A 22,453-nucleotide genomic window follows, 5' to 3' on the forward strand; every position below is an offset into this window, starting at 1 on the left:
AGTTGGAAAAAAATATCATTTAGGGGGTTTTCTCTGCTGTTAAACACAGTGGCGGATCATTTTTGACAACACAAGGGTTAAAGAGGCCAGATAGAAATTCAATGATCTTCAAGCGATATATAAAGGGGATAATGATACTTGAACAATGGAAACATTTCTCACCATTGCTCCTCTGGCTTCCCATTGGTTGTTTTTGCTTCTTTTTGTAGAGGCAGCAGCAGGTCACCAACAGGATAGCGAGAAGAACCAAGCAAGTTGCCAGTGCCACAGAAACAATCATCAGCTGTTGGGACTCTGAAGGGAACCAAGATCACATATTTACCACAGCAGCACAATGGACTGGAAAACTAGAACAAATTCCAGGGAAATTTTAAGTGTGCTGCTGCTGGTGCCCATCCCTCACACAAACACAGATGTAACCCACAATTTGGTCCTCACAAAAATGGAGAACCTCATCTATACACTTGTGTGTGTGTGCGTGTGTATTTGCCCTTATGATAAGTTCATAGGCCACACACACACACACACACACACAGATCTAACAAAATTTGGTCCTCACACAAATAGACATCCTCATCTATACACATGTTCTGGGCAGTTGCTAGGGTGTTCTGGGCGGTTGCTAGGGTGTTCTGGGTGGTTGCTAGGGTGGTCTGGGCAGTATAAGGGTACAAGTCCCAAGGTGGCGTTGTCTGGCTAAGTATGGGTTGCACAACCACACCCACCCTCCTGTTACAGTTAGCACAACCATTAAGACATGGACATAGAAATAAAACAGTTAAAAACCTCGGTATTTTCATATAATGTGGACAGGATGGAGTCAGTCAGCTAGCTAGTCAGTTAGTCAGTCAGCTAACTAGCTAGTTAGTTAGCCAGTCAGCTAACTAGTTAGCCAGTCAGCTAGTTAGTTAGTTAGTTAGTCAGTCAGCTAACTAGTTAGCCAGTCAGCTAGCTAGCTAGTTAGTCAGTCAGCTAACTAGCTAGTTAGTTAGTTAGCCAGTCAGCTAATTAGTTAGCCAGTCAGCTAGTTAGTTAGTTAGCCAGTCAGCTAACTAGTTAGTTAGCCAGTCAGCTAACTAGTTAGTTAGTCAGTCAGCTAACTAGCTAGTTAGTTAGTTAGCCAGTCAGCTAATTAGTTAGCCAGTCAGCTAGTTAGTTAGTTAGTCAGTCAGCTAACTAGTTAGCCAGTCAGCTAGCTAGCTAGTTAGTCTGTCAGTAAGTCAGCTAACTAGCTAGTTAGTTAGCCAGTCAGCTAGCTAGTTAGCCAGTCAGCTAGTTAGTTAGTTAGCCAGTCAGCTAGCTAGTTAGTTAGTCAGTTAGTAACAGTCACTTAGTTAATCAGTTAGTCAGACCGCCAGTTAGTTAGTTAAGCTAGCTAGCGCCGAAGCTAATGTTAACTAGCGCGACGAAGCTAACGCAAGCTAGCGCAACGAAGCTAACGAAAGCTAGCACCGAAGCTAACGTCAAACAAATCGCTGTATCTTGAAAACTATAACTCACATTTTTTTTTTTATCATTTTGAGTGAACCGAGACTTCAGTGGCGAGATCGATCTATGAGATGTGTCGGTAGGATTTAGAATGCAGGAGTTGTGGCAGTTTAAAAATCGCCATATTTTATTTATTTTACTCTGCAGTTTACCACTCAGATAACATGGGAAGCCAAGGCTAAGGCTAGCGCTAGCTTCGGCTACTTCCGGTTCTATTCCGGTCACAGGCTGTGAATGCTGCGGTTATAACGAGTGATACTACATGTATTGTGCTTATTTGTGTCAGTTTTAGACTTCATATTTATGTTGTGGTCGAAGCTAGGGCTAGCCTCGGCTATCCTCGCCTGAACATACAAGCATGTCGCAGCCTGCTATGTGTCAGGGCCGTTGCTAAGGCAACCAGCACGCGCGTGTGTCTCTGGTGATTCGTAACCAGAGAGAGAGAGAGAGAGAGAGAGAGAGAGAGAGAGAGGGGGGGGGCGGTTGAGTGAGCTGAGTGTGCTGGTTGCCAAGGGGGCTGGTTGCCAACCAGGGGCTCGTGCATGTTCTGTGTGTGTGAGAGTCTCTGTCTGTTAGAGATCTAGGAACGAACTTTTTTTTCTGACATTCTCGGGTTTAAACGCTTCTCTTTCCAAAACTATACGTCATATCTCTTAGATATTTGAATGTGAAAATATAAACAGTTTGATATATAATATGTCAAGGTACTCTGAAAATTGAAGGAGTAGCGGCAGTTTGTGTGTACAACTTTGTGTAAATGTTTAACTGCTTACGGCCTGAATGCTAGTGGTGAAGCTAACTGGCGCTGGTGCCGAACAAATCCATGTATCTTCAAAAGTATAAGTCAGATCTAATTAAAATTGTATTTTGAGCGACCCAAGACTTCAATGGCGATTCCGATCTATGAGATGTGTCTGCAGGATTTAAAATGCAGGAGCGGTGACAGTTTATAAATCACCATATTGTGCCTACTTTACGCGGCAGTTGACGCTTCAGATAACATTGGAGTCAATGAGAGCTGGATCCGGCACTCTCTGCACTTTTGGGCGATTTATTAAAAAAGTAACATGGAAGTAACATTGAATGAGAGAGGACAAGTTTCTCTACATTTTGATGTATAAATTGTTGTTGTAGAGTAGAAGCTGTGGGAGTAAGATGAGAATGTCCAGAATATTTTTGATAAAATTTAGAAGGGCTGAATGCTCACCGCACTCTAAAGCCACGCAATACACACCCATTATAAAATCTGAAAATCTCAAAAATTTCATAAAACATAAACTGTGATTTTGTAAAAACCGTAGAAGATATCAAAAAGTGTCTTTAGACCAACACAGTTCAAAGTCTTGCTACCCGTTTAAACCTTTACGTTTCTGCGACAAAGTATGACGAAGTGATGTGGCTCCAAAGAGGGGTGGGTTTGATCAATTTGTGAGATTTTTTTTTTTACGAATTCTCATTCATTCCTATGGCCAAAAATCTGTCAGTTTTTCGCATTTCGTAAGAAAACGAGATGTCGCAGAATTGAGAAAAGTCTTTCCCATCGATTCCCATCTATTCCGGTCATTTTGATATATATCTTGCCTGGGATTTCTCAAAGCTGTGGGAGGAGTAGCATGCCAAACTTTTGAAGGAAGAAAATTAAATAAATAAAATTATGAAGTATGGCTGAGAATATTAAGGTGTGTGCTTTTGCACTACAAAGCTCTGCTTTGTATTGCAATGCGCAGCACACAATGACACTCTCGCTGTGCACTCACTGAGCACTTTATTAGGAGCATGCGATTGTTGTGTGGAAGCTGTGCGGAGCATACAATCATGCAGATACGGGTCAGGAGCTTCCGCCATCAGAATACAGAAAAAAATTCGATCAAAGTCACTTTGACCATGGGCAACAGCAGCAGAACTAGACTTAATGGGTCCAGCAATTAGCTCTGATAAATACCTAATAAATGGCTCACTGAGTGTATCTTGTCAGAGGCTTGGGGTTGTCAATGAAGCAGCAACTGTCCCTGCTATTGCAATACAGTGGTAAGCATATAGAGCACATCAGCAATAATAATAATAGTACAGCTATCGTCAGCAACTGAGGGGATCGAGCATAGGGACGCAAAACAGAAGTAAATTAAACCCATTCTGACTATGTTTTAGTTTCTTAAATTTTTTTATTATTTTTTATTGCCATCTCCAATCATGCCGTAATTAGAACCGTCCTATTCATTAACTATTCATTAGCCATTTTAATCATTCTATTCTTTATATCATTTTTTATTTATTATATTTTATTAATTGGACTATGTAAAGCACTTTGAGCTGCATCTCTGTATGAAAGGTGCTATACAATTATAGCTCATAATAATAATAATAATAATAATACATTATTATTACTATTATGATGATGATGATGATTTATTATTATTATTATTATTATGATATTTTATTTTATTTATTTTATTTATTTTATTTATTTTATTTATTTTATTTATTTTATTTATTTATTTATTTTAAACTTTTCATACACAAATCGGTACATTTTCATCATTGCCCAATATTGAAAAAATATAACTGAGCTGAGTTGTGAAAACATGATTAAATATGTAGATGTTTGTCTTATGTTCAAGATTATATATATGGCTTGACTGCTGCTCCGCTCAGACAGTTTATCAACATAAAAACAATGGCATATCTCGACGCAAGAGGGGCAGCAACAGGCGACCACACTATTCCACTCAGAAAAGACACTTACAGTCTGGCTGCATTCTCTTTTAAAGCGGCACTAGAACGGAACGCTGTCCCAGTGACTATTAGAGAACTGGATGCATGCGCTTTATTTAGAGCTCATTTAAAGAAATAGTCCATAAGTACTCAGGTCTGTCAGCGCTAAAACTCAATTGCCCCTTACGGCCCTCTGGATCTGGGCCGGGCAGCAGGCGGCAGGTTCTGCTCGGGCGGGAGGTGGAGGCTGTCTGAGCTCAACTTCCCCTGCTCTCTGCGGTTAGCCATCGCTATCCTGCTCTCGCGTCATGGACCTGCCTGTCTTTATTGTGTCAGACTGATTCATGCATTTCATATGCTGTGCATGCTTTTTATGTCTCTGCTTCGGCTCCGCATGTTTAAGTGAGCGTCTAACAATGCAGCGCAATGTGGTCTTATTTACACCGTATTTCTATGAATATTCGTATTTTTCACGTTATTGTTTTGCACGTTTTGTATTATGAGCCTCTGTGTTGCATGTTTTAAATAATACCTGGCAATGTAGTTTAAGGGTGTCCCTGAATTATGTTTTCTGTAAACATTAATATTTCCTTTTTTTTAAATGTATTTCTTAATGTTCTGCATGATTATAAATGATTTCATTCATTTCAATGTACTTTCAGTGGTGTATTATATTCTGTTTTTAGGGTGACTCCGTAACATCTGTCCAGGGGACGACAGATGGAAAAATAGCCTCTTGGCTAACTTCTGGCGCATTTACAGCAATGTTTATTAATGTGCACTGTCACTGTGAAATAATAGCTCTAATAAATACCTAATAAATGGCTCACTGAATGTATCTTGTCGGAGGCTTGGGGTTGTCAATGAAGCAGCAACTGTCTCTGCTATTGCAATACAGTGGTAAGCATATAGTGCACATCAGCAATAATAATAATAGTACAGCTATGGTCAGCAACTGAGGAGCTGCTAGCGCCAGTTAGCCACAAGCTAGTGAGTGAGTGGCCCAGCTGCCCTGCTGCGGCTGTGTTTTTCCATCATGCTCACATAACACTTGGCAAAAACAAAAAGAATATGACGATGCACGTTACATTTATTCAAACCGACCAGGGGAGCAATAGTGAAATCCCCTTTTCACAGAATTTTCTGTAGATGTGGCTTGCCATTTAGGTTGAGGCATTTCATCAAGGAGCTTTTCATTTGCAAATCAGGTAAAGTATAGAATGCTGAAATTGCTGAACCTTTTAACCTTCACTGCACCATTGGCGACAAGTACATTATCAACTTAGAACATTAACATTGTAGGAAAGTCCCTTACCACAAGTGAAATTTGTTGTTTGTGAATTTTCAGAAGACTTATTTTGAGTGTAGGAATTAATCTTACAAATGGCAGACACGTATTCTCCCCCTCGATCCATAAAGAATATTTCTGTATTGTTTAGCAGAGATGCAGCGTTTAAGGAGGCATTCATCCTCACATCAATCTCAGTCCCATTGGTGCACTTCACAGGGGCTCCAAGTCCTGTGGGGTACAGTGCAACATACAAAGACTTAGAATACAGGAGTCTCTGTGGAACCACCATTAAAGGGACATTTCACTTGAGTTGTATGGAGCTAACCTCATTATATTTGCGTGGAGTGAATACCAGGAACATCAGCTTTCCCTGCTGCCCGTTAACTGCACCGCTGTGTTTCCCTTTTGTCTGGTTCTCAATACACTTCCAATAATTTACGCGACCTCACCCAAATTAATAGTCGTAAAGCACACACTAGCTACGTATGATAGCAGATTGATAAAAGAGGCATCTGCGTTTTATTAAAGAATCTAGAAAAGGTTTTGTTATCTTAACTAAGTGATCTATTCCTGCATATTAACATTCCTGCATATTGTATTTCTTCGCCAAAATCTTAAAATAGTTATTCTACTTACAGTAGCTAAAACAGCTTCTCTGACCATTTAACGTTACTATTCTTTATTTTATGTCTCTATTATCCTCTTTGTTTGTACTTTAAAACTATAAATTTTGGTGAGGTCTGAAAAATGAATGCCAGTGAATTGGAGCCAGTCAAATGGGAATAGCCAGTCATCCCCAGTAAGTTGGGTTAGTTTATGAAGCTAGTACTCACTCACTCCCAGCAAATACAATGGGGTGAGGTCCACAAAATTATATTTCCTTTTTCATATGGTAAACCTTTGGGCCCTCATAGATCACAAGCATTACGTCTACAAGTTCCCACAGAGAATGTAAAACTTGCAAATTAAAGCAGGTCCTTACTGCAACGTTAGGGCTCTGTAAAAAATTCCCTAATTGCCTAAATATTACTTGATGAATATTTATACATCAAGTAATTCATAAAATATGCTTACATTTCAATATTACAAATGCCAAAGAAAAAATGTCCAGTATAAATATAGTTAAAATGCACATCCGTTTAGGAAGAGCTGTAGGGGAAAATTCACAGAACAAAAGATCTCCCTCCTAAAAGCATGATAAACAATCACAAGTCAAAATCAGACTCCACCTTAGTGAGCAGCAACAAAAGCAGTAGTTCATTTCATTCAGCATCTGACCTATGAATATTTTATGAATCAAAAAGATGATTTATGAAATATTATTTTCAGAAGATGAAGCTAAAGATGCATTCAGTCAATTTTTCATTTTTCCATTTTTGTTCATGCACCTAAAGTTCAGGTGGTAAAGCATAAAAAATCATACGAAATCATACAAAATTTGTCAATGGACACTTCCAAAGTCAAATGTATTTATGCAAATGAAAAATCACATAACGACAGCACTAATTTTCTCTATCACCACAGAGCAAAAAGAGTGAGTATGCTAGAGCAAAATATGCGTGTGAAAGAAAAATAGTCTCTGATAGATTTATAGCATACAAACATCATTCTGATAGTCGTACATATTTTTTATGACATTTATAATTATTTTATTGTGGTCTAATGGCTGAGGACTCTGGTCTAAGGAACCTACAGCAAGGCCCAAGTCTTTGTTGAATTGTATGAATATTTTCATGGATTGTATTGGGCAAATTTTTTTCTTTTATTTTTTATAATTTACGATTTTTCCCTTTTTCTCCCAGTTTGGTAGTCAGTTGTACCCTATCTAATCCAATTAGTGTTAGCTGGGGGATACACTGCTCCCACCCCATCCCTCAGCGGGCCAATGGAGAGCAACATGCCTTCTTCAAGCCGTCTCGTCTGTAGCTCGTGGCCGTGATTCCAAGGTGCCCGGGGTAGTATAGAATTTTTGTAATTATCCCTAAATTGAACAAGAACGCATGACAGAGACAGAGCTACCACATTGCACTTTCATATAGTGCTGAACATTTGCGTTCATTAGCCATATCAATGCTAAATCTAAAACCAAATTAAATTACCAGTTTGCTTTCTAATAATTCTACATTCTCTCATTTCCCTCTTGCATCTGCCATGTCATATAAATGTACATTGTGATATTATTTATTACAAGTACAGTTGGCCATGACCAGAAAGCTGTATTGTGTGAACTTATGTACAGGAAGTCACAAGAGAGAAGAGTGTCTGATAAATGCCAAAATGTCCGTAAATCTCCAAGTGGTGGAGATCTACCACCCAGTAGCCATCTATGTGCACTTCTTAAAAATCATAAGCGGACATCCTGTTAATCATGCCAACTGCCCCCTTGGTTGGTATTATTATTGTTGTTGTTCTTATTGTAATAATTATTGTTATTACTGTTTTTATTGTTATACTAATAATTCTTATTGTTGTTGTTATTGTTGTTCTCATTTTCTATGTTTTGAATTAATTCTCTCAGGGTTAAATGGCATATTAACCTCCAATAAATGGCTTCTCCATAATTTGTGAAGATTTTGTGCATCCTACCTCGACAGGTGAGGAGTTCCTGGGTGGTGTTTTCCTTGCTGACGTGGTTACTGACTGTACAGGTGATAGATCCAGGTATGTCCCTCTTCAGTATGACAGTTTGGGTCTCATTGCTGAGGAAGGCCACCCCCCCATCCAGGGGTTGGTCATTCAGAGTCCAGTTGTACTGGGGGGCCTCCCCTGTGCTGGAGCACCAGACCCGAATCTCTCCATGGGGCTGACAGAGCTGGGACAGTTCAGGGGGAGACACTGGGGCTACAAGGGGATGGAAAACAGCCCAAATTAGAAATGCGCTAATGCAGTGCGCAAATAAAATAAACTGACATTGAAGTCATTTGAACATTAGAGCGGTAGAATTGTGTCTGCATCCAACTGCAGATTCGGCCTGAGGCTGAACTGTATTGCAAATGGATTTCCCAGAGAATCAGTGTCTACAGTGTTACTGAGACAGCAGATAAGTGCATTAGTTTCAGGTACTTAAACTTTCACTGACTACCACACCGGAGACCCGGGCTCTAGACCTGGGTCTGACACTCAGACCAATGGTTCAAGAGAATGTACATTACTGTGCCAAAGTTTTAGGCAGGTATGAAAAAATGCAGTAAAATAAGAATGCTTTCAAAAATAGAAATGTTTATAGAAAGGTTTATTTTTATCAATTAACAAAATGCAAAGTGAGTGAACAGAAGAACAGTCTAAATCAAATCAATATGTCACGGTGCCTAAAAGAGTAAAAAAATGTACGGCCATGACAGAGGAGTAAATACAGAAGACTGATGAGAAATATATATTTTAATCATGATATCAAATGTTTATGTCACGTTTCAGGTCTGTCTCACCATGTTTTATGTTGATTTATGTTTTTTCATGTTGTCTTAGTCATGTAGTGTCTTATCATGTATTATGTTAGTCTAGGTTCGTCATGTTGTTTAGTTTATGTCTCGTTACGATTTATTTTCTTGTCATGTCTAGTTATGTTTTCGTACGATTATATTACCTGGTTATGTTGAGTGATTATCGTCTTAGTTTCGCTTTGTGTTATGTTTCGATGTATGTTTATTGTTACGTTAACTGGTCGTTGTTATGCATACACTTTTACATGTTTTTCCGCAAACCTTGCGTTCCGCCTTTTCTCTCTCTCTCTCTCTCTCTCGTTCTGTCCTTCACTCCCCTAATGTTTCTATTTGTCTATTTACTAAAACTACTAACGCTAGATCAGGATTGGGTAGAAACTAACAAGACTAATCATGTGTTCATGTTACCTTACGTTTCTCGTGCATGTCATTTACTAATTTACTAATGCTAGGGCAGGATAGGTTTATTACTAACGATTACTAATCTCCTTGTTAAACTTGTCATCCATCGCACCTGTTTTCCATTTCCTTGCTACTCTCTAACTAATTGTCTACACCTGTCTACACCTGCATTTATAGCCCAGTCGCGCAACTGTTCACTGCGAAATTGTCTGCCTCTGTTTTTTCACGCAACTCTTGAGCATTATTTACTGTTTGATTACACGTTACGATCCACGCCTGTTTACTGACCATCGACTATTGATTTCTGTTTTGTGACCTTCGTTTTGTTTCTCGACTACGTCCCCGCCTACCGTTTTTGTACTTTTGCCCCGCTGATTGTTTCATGGTTTCGACTCCCGCTTCGCCCACGACTACGCCTCTGCCTGCCGTCCGCCTGTTCATCTGCCCCGCTGACAGCTCTCCTGCTACCGGACCTCCCTGCACGCCTACCGACTACGAGATTGCCTCTTCCCTCGGCACCGTGCTTTTTGTTTGTTTTGTATTTGTTTGGCTGGATCTTCGTGTATGGACTTTGCTTGTATTGACTACGCTCCTGGGACTCGTCCCGAATAAAGCCCTAACGGGACTTTATTTTACTATTGTTTCTGAGTCGTGCATTTTGGGTCCAACCCCCACGCACCCGTCTCAGTTTAGAAATTGATAAAATGCTAAAATGTAAACAATGTGTCGCAGCTTGGAGTAGTTTTTAAACCTAAATCAATGAGTTTGAATGTACCAAGTATTTTCAACATTAAAAAAATATTTTTCAATGATTCCATTATTTTTCAAGTTTTGTTAATAAATGAATGTGAATTCTTTATCAACATATCTTATATTCTTCTGATATAGATGCCTTTATCATGACCACATGTTCAGCATGAGCCTTCAAGCTAAAATGTACAGATTCCTTCTGTGATGGGGTATGTTCACACATTCTGTACAGCAAAAGAAGGGCTGGTCCAGTATCCAGCAATTTAGATACAGACAATGCAACCATGTGTAAAACGGGCTGAAACCCCATGACTTACCTTGAATAATCAGCTCTATGTTTCCCTTTTGCGCTGTCGTCCCATTTTTATCGAACTCTTCAAAAGAATACATCCCAGAAAGACTTTTTGTTAAGTTCTCCAGCCTGAAAGTCCGATTGTCTAAACGACAGTGATTATTACAGGTTTTTTCAGGAGTTGGTGCACCATTCTTGCATCTGAAAAATGTATCACCATTGAATTTTATTTCAAGTTGTACGCCAGAACATGGATTGGTGGCTGTTTTCAGATTTATAGAAACGGACTGCCCCAGTGTTCCATAGCAGCGAACCGGTTTATCCCTGCTGATGTCACAGGACGTCGCAGTGCCTAGAAACAAGATAAAATAATGAACTGACTGTGACATTCATAATGGTGAAGTAAGTGCAGTAGTCTGATTACAGTATAATCTTTAAACAACACTGAGTGACACGATGCTAGATAGAGGTAGCAGTTCTGTTCGAAAACTAAACCCAGAGAGTTTAGTTTTGCTCTGTATTCTCAACCTTGATTTGAAAGTCCTGGGCAGTACAAGTCCTTTTTTATATGTATAAGTTTAAATATAATAAATATAAAATGTGAATTGATTCAAAACACATTTCATATACTGCATTCTCTTCATAAAACAGAGATGGATGCCTTTGTGGTGATCACATGACTGTCGGCTGGAGCTTGGACCACCCGCTCCACATTTGTAAAGATTCCCACCGTTTTATTCTGCACTTCTACACATATCCACATATCTGGCTGAAAACAGGCTGAAACATGTGTATTGAGACAGTGAAGCTTACCATGTGTAAAACAGGCTGAAACATGCGTACTGAGACAGTGAAGCTTACCGTGTGTAAAACAGGCTGAAACGTGCGTACTGAGACAGTGAAGCTTACCGTGTGTAAAACAGGCTGAAACATGCGTACTGAGACAGTGAACCTTACCGTGTGTAAAACAGGCTGAAACATGCGTACTGAGACAGTGAAGCTTACCGTGTGTAAAACAGGCTGAAACATGCGTACTGAGACAGTGAAGCTTACCGTGTGTAAAACAGGCTGAAACATGCGTACTGAGACAGTGAAGCTTACCGTGTGTAAAACAGGCTGAAACATGCGTACTGAGACAGTGAACCTTACCGTGTGTAAAACAGGCTGAAACATGCGTACTGAGACAATGAAGCTTACCGTGTGACACCGCCGGCAAAACCAGCAGGAGTTTGAGAAGGGGACCCAGCATCCTCTTCATCCCACAGGGCAGGAGTCACCGAAACAAGAACCCAGTCCAGGACAGACACACACACCAGAGTTACACACACTGCCTCTTCTCAAGAACCCAGTCCAGGACAGACACACACACCAGCGTTACTCAGTGTTGCCTCTTCATCGATGGCACAGAAACGGTCTTAATGTCATCGCCGACTAACTCTGAGGGAGGGTGGTGTGCATTAGCCAACAGAGCCAACCTCAGCCCAGAAGCATAGCCTTGACACCACTGAAGACGCGTAACCACACTTCTTTCCTGAGGAAAGAGGAAGTACTCGCAGTGAAAAACAGAATAAAACTTCCAAAGATCTTCTGAGACCACTTCTCTATTTTTAAAAAAGAACATTTTGTAGCAATGTTATAAGTTTATAAGTGATAACTTTTCGTTCCATTTTTCCACCACACAGCTTGAAGCTTCCTTCGAGGTCCTTATCATTGATCAATTCTGCCAAAGCTTCCTGACATAAGCTATTTTTTCTTACTTACTTACCACAATGGTGTCTCCGAACATGCAGAACATTTCTCCTGTGACAGCCAACTATAGGTGGGGCAGACACATGTAGAGGGAGGGCACATTATAGCGCCGTTTATTCCCATATATGGTGTGACTGGATTACAGTTAATATTGGTAGAGTAGGAAATGTTGACTATGCAGGTCAAGTGTACAATATAATCATGTACAGCACTGTGCAGAAGTCTTAGGCACCCTAGGCTTTATTACATATATTTTGGAAAACAATGGCTTGACAAAAATGCTCCTGACAAACAGGAGGCAACAATTTCAAGACATGACATGAACACTGAGCTTTATGCGGGTGTAGACAGATGCAGACAATTATGCCATTAATGTAATGTAATGTAATGTAATGTAATTAAATGTAATGTAATGTAATGTAATTAAATGTATTTCCATACGAATATTTCAGAATATTTACTGCTTGACTTACCGCTTGAGGCTTCTTTATGGCCTTCTGATGTTTTCAGCCGCTGAACAATTACATCACCTTTGCTGTCTCAGCTCTGCCAATGGACACCAGGCACTGCATGCATGTTCTTAGATTTCTACAGTTTAGCCAGAAGGCGGCACGGATGGTGCAGTGGGTAGCAACCGATCCCGGTTCGCTGGGGCCTCTCTGTGTGGAGTTTGTATGTTCTCCCTGTGTTTGCGTGGGTTTCCTCCCACAGTCCAAAGACATGCAGGTTAGGCTGCTTGGAGAGTCTAAATTGCCCGTGGGTATGAGTGTGTGAGTGAATTGTGTGTGTGCCCTGCGATGGACTGGCGACCTGTCCAGGGTGTATTCCTGCCTTTTGCCCAATGTATGATGGGATAGGCTCCAGCCCCCCTGCGACCCTGTTCTGGATAAGCGGGTTAAGTTAATGGATGGACGGATGGATGGACGGATGTCTTGAAGTACGTCGTGCATTTTAAAGACACGTGTGGGGAAATGCGCTTCTCCAGCAGCTCAGGACTGCTGGTGGGCTCATCATTCTCACACTGTCCTTGCCTGGACACCTGTAAAGTCTGCCAATGCAACGCCTCTAATATTCTGGCACGGGCATTTTTTCAATCTGTTTTAGTCAAGTCCAAGGCTGACACGTAAAGGGCTCCTTTCACAGGCACAGTGAAAGACACAGTTCAGGACTGGTTTTGTCTGAACAATCGGCATTCAAAATGTCATTTAGTCTAGAATTATATTTAATCTATGGCCGTGAAACTATGTACTATGTACCTTACTCAGGTCTCTGTAAACCCGACATGTAAACAGCAAATAGACAGGAAGTGGCAGATCAGAGATCATCAGCTTTTAGCTAATTCTTTGGTTGAAATGAGGAGGTGCAGAAATCAGGCAGGCAGTTGATGAATATCATTTAATTTGTGAAACTCCAGCAAATCTGCTAGTACAGCAGTGATATCCTCAACAAAAGCTAAAACAAACAACAACAAAAAAGGGACCAAAAAGTAAATAATTCAATTTTAAAACTACAATCATTTCTGCATTATGATGAATTACATCTACGAAAGTGTACGCAAGCCAATCGATTGATTTGTACAAAACCACAAACACAGTTGATGCAAAGCCACAGTGCATGCACAGTGAGTTAACTTTGTAAACCATTTTTTCTGACACAGTCAGCAGTCACAGTGGCTGTTCAGGCCACAGAGGAAATAACACTTTTTAAAACCACACTTTTATCACTATCAGGGCTTAGAATACATAAGGCGCACAAGTTTCCATTCTGAAAGCATAATTAACTACTGCTCTGGACCCTAAGTTACATTATGGCTCAAGCAGAATCCACCCTAGGCCGTTTCCCTTTGCCAAAAAATGCCTCCATTTTGCTGTGAAAAAAATTAATTGAATGGTTTGTGATGTGCTGGCAGAGAGTTGACCAGGAAGCTCAGAGTATGTCTGGCCTGTGGGACTCAGAGCTGCCCCTGTTTCGGGCAGATGTCCATGATTTCTGCTGCTGACCCATCAGTGCAAAGTGGCGTCACTGCAAAAACAACTAAAAATAAATCTGTCCTAACAAGTATTTTGTATATTTTAGTATATTTAGACTTTTTACATTTCTATGACTTTTTTGCTAAGTAAGACAAAATATTGCCAAAGAGGTGTGACAGTTTTATTTGCAAAGTAAGCAAAGTAATTAACTGAAGCAAAACTACTATTTTCTACTGTTTAAAAATTTATGGTTTTAAGTCTCAATGCACTTGTTCAGATACGTTTTTTGCAGTGTACGGCTTCTTTGGCTGATGTTATTGTAGATCAAAAGCAATGGCCGAATGCATTGCCAAACTGACACTGCCACATTCTTATTCCTTGGACCGTTTATAGACAAATCTTTTTTTTTTAAATAATAATTTTCCCACTTCATCATACATTGCATTACACTATTACATTATTGGCATTTGGCAGACGCTCTTATCCAGAGCAATGTACAGCAGGAGACAATCCTCCCCTGGAGCAATTCAGGGTTAAGGGCTTTGCTCAAGGGCCCAACGGCTGTGTGGATCTTATTGTGGCTACACCAGGGATTCGAACCACCACAATAAGGGGGATTGTGGGATTAGAACCACCGACCTCACATGTCCCAGTTATTTACCTCAACCACTACACTACAGGCCGCCCAGTATATGAAAATTGAATTTGCTCGTAATACTTCATGTATGGGAAGCCACACCAACTCCATCTGTCCTATTCATGTGTCTGTAAAATACAGTCATAGCACTTTTTAAATGTATATGTACATGACATTTGTTTTTGTACAGTTCAAAAGTTTCAGGCAGAAATACATTGTTAAAATGAAGGCAAAACAAACAGACAAAATAAGACTTTCTGGTACTTGTAAAATAAGAAAAAGGGGGGACTTCTTATGTGAAAGAAGAGAATCAAGGAAGTAAAAATGCTGACAGAGCTGACACTACATGAGAGCTAGGGTTCATTGCAGTTTGCTCTCTTCTTTTTCCTTTTTTCTTTTTCGTTTCTGAATTAGGCAAACGGACCGCCCTCACTCCCTCAAATGTCGGTTCGAAGCCACGTCAGTTACAGACGTGGCAGATGGGGAGAGGTGGACCCACAGGTCGGTAATTTATACATCATGCTATATAAAAATTTAAAAAAGTCCACAAAGGATGTGTTTCCTCACAAGAAAGGGTAGTTTAGGAGTTCTTAACTTCTACTCCCAGTTCCTGGAAGGAACATTTAAAGCGTTGGAACATCTTTAAGGATGGCGGACCTCGATCAATTTCCGGGCCAAGAGCAAGCAAAGGAAAGCTGTGAAGAAAAATAAGCAATTGGAATGAGCCCTTATTCTATTATTATTCTATGCTATTACTTTTCTATTTTTCTATTCTATTCGATTACCATTCTATTCTATTCTTTGTAACATATTGTCCTGTACCTGAGGAACAACGGATTGGCCTGTATCACTGGTTGATGCACAGCGACCACCTTGTTGACATCATTTATTCTATCCCGACCTCGGGCCTAACGTGACCCGGAAATGGATCGAGGTCCACCATCTTTAAGAGCGTTCCAATCCATTAAACGCTCCTCGGAGGAGCGGAGAACGATCCTGGAGAGAGGCCGTTACGGGAACCTTTTTTTTTTTTTTTTTTTTTTTTTTTTTACACGTTCGCCGTATCGGCGATCCAACTGCGGCTCCACCACTCTCCATCCACCCCGTAACTGTCCAGGTGGCACGCTGAGCGCGGATGATGCCCCTGGGAAAAGCCTCCCTTCCTCCGTACCTCATCCTACCACCTCATCACCACCTCATCACCACCTCTTACTCCTGTCCTTTCGTTGGGTGGAGCTAAGGAACGAGGGAAGGAGGAAAGGTCACGGGGAAGGAGCTAAAATAAGCCACTGGAATCCACCGCTGGAGTGGCACTTGGAAGTAGTGTGCCCACAGCATCCCAGTGCCCAGTCCTAGGCAGAATACAACTGAGAGAGGTGGTTCATCCGAAAGGACAAACACCACGCCGGGGTGATCTCGTACTGTATGTTTCTCTGAAAACAGTGGTGCCCGAGGTGATCGTTGACCGATTCAGTGGGGAGAACCAAAATACTCACCGCACATGCAAATAATATACAGATATGATGAAGTGAAACCACCAGCTGGGGAAATAAATCTGACTTTGGTCCCCTGAATACAAGAAATAATGATCATAAAATTATCTGTTTTGTCCATTCTTTTATGTTGGGGGACAGGACATTAACTACCCTCTAAATATTCCTCAAGTAGAAAATAACATTAATCGTCAATCATCAAAGTTTATTTGCATTTCTTTTGCCTGTCAAAATTACGTGTGCATAATAATAGTATTAGATACATGTATTAGTACTTCTAAAAAACACAAACAACCAGTACAAACTGCATGCTTCAATCCAAGCGAAATTGTTTTGAGACTGAAATATTAAAGCAATAGTTTTTTTTTCGTTTGGTTTTTTTATATATATGTACACAGAGATATTTGTACACAGATCAGATAAATCCTCCTGGTGTCACATTTTAAACAATGAATGTGCCAAATACCTGGAAGATATGTTACCTTACGCCAAAGAGCAAACATTCAGTAATCACCACAAGCTTGTCTAATGGAAGTTCTTATATGAAAGTCTCTGTATACACATTTTCTCATCAATGGAAAAGAAAACTAATATACAATCTGCAAAATATGCCATATAAAAATACCCCTGCCATCCACAAAATGGTGTCAGAATGGAAGAGACGCGAAATAGCCGTTTTTCTCTCAGTAACCTCTGTAAGTTAGGAAGTGTGCCGTCATTTCCATCCTTTAAACGTTATGTACCTGGGGATTTTCACCCGGCTTGTCCACCATCAACTATTATTGAGATACGGTCCTGCAGGGCCACAGGCAGGAGGTACAAATGGGAGACTGTCTTTACCACACATGGGGTGCAACTACGTTTAATTTGTCACAAACTATATTGGCTCCCGATATGTGTTGTCCTGGGACTAAGAATTCCGAGCTGGGACCCTCACTTTGTGTACTATCAGGTGGAGCACGTTCAAATCCTGCTGAATGTTTCGGCCTATGGCAGGTGAATGGCATCATCATATTGGGGGCGTTTATATAGTGTAGTTGTCTCCAGGACACAAAATGGAAGCCTCTGTTCAATGTCAGAGCAGTTGAGAGCAGGAGCAAGCAGCGTAGCTACCGTGACGATCTTGGGTCAAGAGTTCACTTTACTTAGAACGTCAAGCTACGACATCTTTGGGTCCTTAAATTTTTTAAATGTGCACATAACAGACAGGGGCTTTCTGGTTAAATTAACATTTCTTTACAACAAAGTCTATGATGGACTTATTCTATTATTGAGAATCTCTCCTCCCGTTTTAAGCAGGTTGATTTGAGTTGTATGTATAAATGGGTTTATAATGGAAGTGAAAGGGACTAAGTGGAGAAAGGAAATGACGCCATGTATTACTTAAACCACTGGAAGAATTAAAGCAGTGTTTTACATAGTCCCCCCAGCTGATCTGGGATCAGTTAGCCTTGGCTATGCCAGTACCTATCCCATTATGAGCTAAATGGCTACACTGACTCTAGATCAGTGGGACAGGTAGACAGAAGGCAGAAGAACTGTAGCAGAGGGTATCGTAGAGGTTCATTTGCTGTTAAATCGAGGTGCATGCTTTCGTAGATCTCGACCTGGCATTTGTCAAACGAATCTGGAATCTTCTCTGTGTCTTTTCGGAAAACGCGTTTCTGAAAAAGTGCCGTTTGTTCTGAATGCAGGATTTGAGGAATGCTTTCTCTCCGTGTTCGGATCATGAGAGCACGCGGTAGAACATGTCGACCCATTTCACAAAATTCTGACAGCTATTGCGAACTTTCGCTCATTTTAGTCCACATCTGACATTTCAAGCTTTTAGCACGCACTCCTCTCCAGCATGCCCTTTTACATACTATCCATTTACACAGCTGGATATGAGCTGAAACAGTCAAGCTTAAGCACTGTGACATGCTCAAGGAAGGTATTGCCCCACTTGGAAATCAAAACCCACAACCTTAGAATTGCAAGTTCAGTTCCCCAAACATAATGACACTGCAATACAGTTATTGAGCCGGAAGTGACTTACAGTTCATTAGAATAAGCAGGGGCCAATCCCCCCTGGAGCAATGTGGGGTTAAGGGCCTTGCTCAAGGGCCCAACAGCTGCACTGATCTTATTGAGGCAACACCAGGGCTTGAACCAACAACCTTCCAGTCCCTGTAGCACCGTAGCCACTGGGCTATAGTGAACTGCAACTCTAATGCTAATTAGCCATTTTATCCAGGGAAATCCAGCCATTTTAAATGCAATAAAAACAGGAACTGACACACCAAACAAGGCTAGGTCACACTTGAGTAAGATACTGGTAGGATCCTGTGGCCCATTCTTCTCATATGTTTTCAGAAAATAACCAATCAAAGGTCTGAATATAGTGTACATTAAATGGGATAAGGGGAACATCTACATTCCAGGGCTTCTATATACAGTACATGATAAATATGCTGTGATAGTGGGTTACACCTAGTGATAAAAAATACAGTAGTTTTACAATGCTAGGCAGTCTTTATGCTCGGCGGAGTAATGGAAACGACAGTTGTGGTTGCGTCAAAGGTAATCTTACAGGTACAACAGGTAAGATTTTTGTGTTAAAGCATTGTTACAAGCCCATTGTAAATCCCTTCTTATCGTTGAAAAAGGCTCACTGACATGTTGACTCACCCTCTGCCTGTGTTTATAGTTCTTCAATTTGGGTTGAAAAATATACAGTTGAAGGACCGGCACTCTGAGCCAAAACATTGTACAGCTGTAGAATACTTCAAGCTCATTGGTTCTAATTGTCACAGCCAATGGCGTGGAGGTGGGGGGGGGGGGGGGGAGGTTTCAACGTCAGTGCGTTCACAGAGAAGGGGGTGGGATAAACAGTGTTGTGGTTTGAGGGTGTGAAATTACCTATTGCACCTTTCAGGGGGGGAGAGATGGGGGGGGAGAGGGATGCTTATCCATTGCTAACAGTCCACATCGGATCAAAACACTGAATATAGAGTCGGGCCTGTTTTTAATCTGTAACGGAAGGCCATTTCCTAAATGTCATGACAGAACCAGTGACAATGTCGGTAGCAACCCAGAAACAAGGTCACTGGCGATCGTGCATGGAGTCTCACACAAGCTCTGAATATTAATGAAGTTCATAAACTGCAAAGGAAAAGACAACCATACCAAAGACAATATCCATGCCCCGTATGAAGGAAAAAAAACCCAGCAAAAGTCCAGACCATTCAGCTCAGTTATGTACAGCAGTCATGACAACGATAGTGTCTTTTTTTGTTTGCCGGTTTGTTTGTTTGTTTGTTTGTTTTTTTGGATGATACCATTCGTATTGATGGAGCAGGGGTGCGCAGGCGTTGGATGATACCATACGCGTTGGTGGAGCGGGGTGGGGGGTGTCGTGCTGGGGTTTCAAGTAAAAGACAAAAGATGCAGAGGATGGACTCTCAACCCCGCCCCCCTTCGGTCAGCTGGTCACCGGTACCATGGAGACGACGATCCTCATGAATTGCTTTGAACCTTGGAACTCAGCTAGGAGGAAGACAAACAGGGGGGGGGGGGGGGGGGCTGTCACTGACTGTTGAGCAAACAAACACAATTCAGGATGTTTCAATCTGCATTAGGTAACTTGTTTTTGCAGGACTTCACCCCCATGACTCACTGGAGTTCTCATTTATAAAATAGGCTCATGATCAAACAGTCTCTTAAATAGTGGTTTACGCATGAATGGCAAGACCTAGCAGCTATTTATAAAACCTCACTTTGCTGTGGATATGATTGTATCTCTATGTAAACCTCACAGCACGGGTATGTTACTTCTCTGCTGACACTTTTGTAACATCCAGTGATGGCCACCTTGAAATGACCAGCAGTTTCAAAACCTAGCTTGAGCTGGTCAAACTATGTTGAGTATGGCGCTGGTCTCAACTGGTAAACCAGCTACCAGCTGTTTCAAAACCTAGCTTGAGTTTTTTTCAGCAGGGGGTTATGTGGATTTACTGCACATTTTAAGGCCGCATATTTGATCGATAAGAAATTAAATTTTACAGATGATGAGTGCAAGTGTGTTTTACTGAAGGACATGATGAGATGTCTTCTAAATAGGGTGCTACATGGAAAAACTATCATTCAATCAAGTTCAAACTGAAGTGAATTTGAAATGCACATTTCACAAATGTGTGAATCATACACTCACTGAGAACTTTATTAGGAATACCTGTACACCTACTGATTACAGTTTTTTTACAATCACGTTGACACTAATTTCAGAACCTTGATGTAATTTTTCAAAATTGTAGACACTTTTTTTAATTGCTTGGATACAATATACATAAACCAAAAATAATTTGATCATTCAAACAAATCACTTGTTTACAATGACTCAACTTAACCTTCAAAGTATTAGCATTTCAAGTATTTTTTCATGCTATAGTAAAGTATTGTAAAAACGACTCAACAGTGAATCTATAGGTATCTTTTGTGTGGGCAATCTAAACAGATGTTCCTATATTATTTCATGAAAACTGAGGAATTTGAACCAATGAGTTTGGAAGATTTCTTCAAAGATATGAATGCACAATGCATGTTTTGAACAGGCGAACGGGCTGTGTTACAAGTGCTTAACATTTTGAGTGTTGTGTCTAAGGTTTTGAAAATTGAGCACAAGCTTGTGAGGGTCGAAGTGATTGTAAAAAGCTAATGCGATGATCTAATCAGCAAATCATGCAGGAGCAGTGCGTGATTGTTGGTGTTAGACCAGCTGGTTTGAGTACTTCTGTAACTGCTGATCTCCTGGGATTTCGACGAACAACAGTTCGCAGAGAATGGAAAAACAAAAAACATCCAGTGAGCAGCATTTCTATTGGCAGAAATGCATTGTTAATGGGAGGGGTCAGAGGAGAAGTGCCGGACTGGCAGAAGCTGACAGGAAGGTGACAGTAACACAAATAACCACACATTACAGCAGTGGTATGTAGAAGAGGATCTCTGAACTCACAATACGTGGATTGGCTCTGTATAGTGTTCTGATAAGGTTTCTTGACTTAAAGACTATAAATACTGTTGATCCTTTCTGTTGGGCATCCACACCACAAGATGGCACTCACGAGTTGCACAGGCGGCACAGGGAAGCAGAGGAATTGGAGCATACTGCATATTTCCCTGACAGGGACGGATAATGAATCACACTGGTGAACTCATGTTACTGAGCTGTTACTCGTGCACTCGGGCTAATTCAACCCCTTACACACAGTCAAGGAAGACAGCCAAGCTCAAGAGTGCTACTGGCTGTAGTCCTAAAACCCAGAAGAGAGTTAGCATGTTTGAGCCATGGGTTTCATACTTGCCGAATATAATGTCCGTGGTTAACTCTGTATACTTCCCTTGTCCTTAGGGTAAAAAATGACCTGTCTTCACCAAACCCCTAAAATAAAGCGGCTTCATTGAATTTTAAACCCAAAATCTATTTTGTATGAAGAAACAACCTGGATAGAGATAGAGAGGGAGAGAGAGAGAGGAAGAGAGAGGAAGAGAAAGGGAGATGCTCAGAGGACCTACCCCGGGGGGTATTATTTGGTGATGGCGGAGGGAGCTCCAGAGCGGTGGAAGTGGACGATCTGCCACTTCCCGTCGCGGCGGTGCCAGACGCGGGACTCCTCGGACTGCGCGGTGCGGGGCATGCCGTTGGGGTCGATGTACTGCGTGATGCGGACGTAGGCGATGCAGGCCGCCTCCTCCCCCACCAGGTGGATGTGCGGGTTCAGGATGGTGGTGTGCACCGGCTTGCTGTTCTTCGACCACACTGGAGCGCAAGACACAGGAAGAGGCCGCGCGTAACCCTTGGGTTTGTTCAGACGTTTGAGTGTTGCGGTATTTCGATAAAAAAAAATTTTTATAAAAAAAGAAAAAAAAACGATGATCAAATAGGCCCTGGTCCTTATCTTTGTTGTGCAGGTAGCAGTTGAAATTGTACTTCCCTCTAGGGTCTTTCAGCGCACTTATCCCGGGTTATGGGTATGCACTTTGCACTTTGTTGTACATTGCTCTGGATAAGAGCGTCTGCCAAATGCCATTAATGTAATGTAATGTAATGTAATGTAATGGGTAGTCTTACCATTCTGCATCCTCCCCTATGGGTTAAAAATGACCAGCCTTCACTACACCCCTAAAATAAAGCAGCTTAATTTAATTCTAAACCCCAAATCTATTTTTCAGTAAGAAACAACCTGTTACT

The 22,453-nt window shown here is 41.1% G+C and overlaps 2 protein-coding genes across 5 annotated transcripts in view; both read right to left on the bottom strand.

The window, feature by feature from the left end:
- LOC133125302 (uncharacterized) overlaps positions 1-12,178 on the bottom strand; it is a 127,334-nt gene extending 115,156 nt beyond the window's left edge. For 2 of the 3 annotated variants that reach the window (XR_009708405.1, XM_061237128.1), the window contains exons 1-6: positions 12,141-12,178; positions 11,573-11,906; positions 10,401-10,727; positions 8,078-8,332; positions 5,516-5,719; positions 163-294 (exon numbers count right to left, since the gene is read on the bottom strand). Coding sequence is in view for 1 of the 3 variants with exons in the window: in XM_061237128.1 (XP_061093112.1) it covers positions 163-294; positions 5,516-5,719; positions 8,078-8,332; positions 10,401-10,727; positions 11,573-11,633 (979 nt within the window). In the remaining 2 variants the exon portion in view is untranslated. The remainder of the gene's footprint in view (positions 1-162; positions 295-5,515; positions 5,720-8,077; positions 8,333-10,400; positions 10,728-11,572; positions 11,907-12,140) is intronic. The other variant, XR_009708406.1, reaches the window with a different exon arrangement.
- Positions 12,179-13,500: 1,322 nt separating this feature from the next.
- Positions 13,501-22,453, bottom strand: part of LOC133124814 (calcium/calmodulin-dependent protein kinase type II subunit alpha-like) — an 87,693-nt gene continuing 78,740 nt past the window's right edge. For both annotated transcript variants that reach the window (XM_061236322.1, XM_061236321.1), the window contains 2 exons: positions 21,778-22,021; positions 13,501-19,752 (listed from right to left, as the gene is read on the bottom strand). In XM_061236322.1, coding sequence (XP_061092306.1) covers positions 21,789-22,021 — 233 coding nt within the window. In that variant the 3' untranslated portion in view covers positions 13,501-19,752; positions 21,778-21,788. The remainder of the gene's footprint in view (positions 19,753-21,777; positions 22,022-22,453) is intronic.

Source organism: Conger conger, chromosome 3, assembly GCF_963514075.1.
Source record: "Conger conger chromosome 3, fConCon1.1, whole genome shotgun sequence".
In the NCBI taxonomy this organism is placed as follows: Eukaryota; Metazoa; Chordata; class Actinopteri; order Anguilliformes; family Congridae; genus Conger; species Conger conger.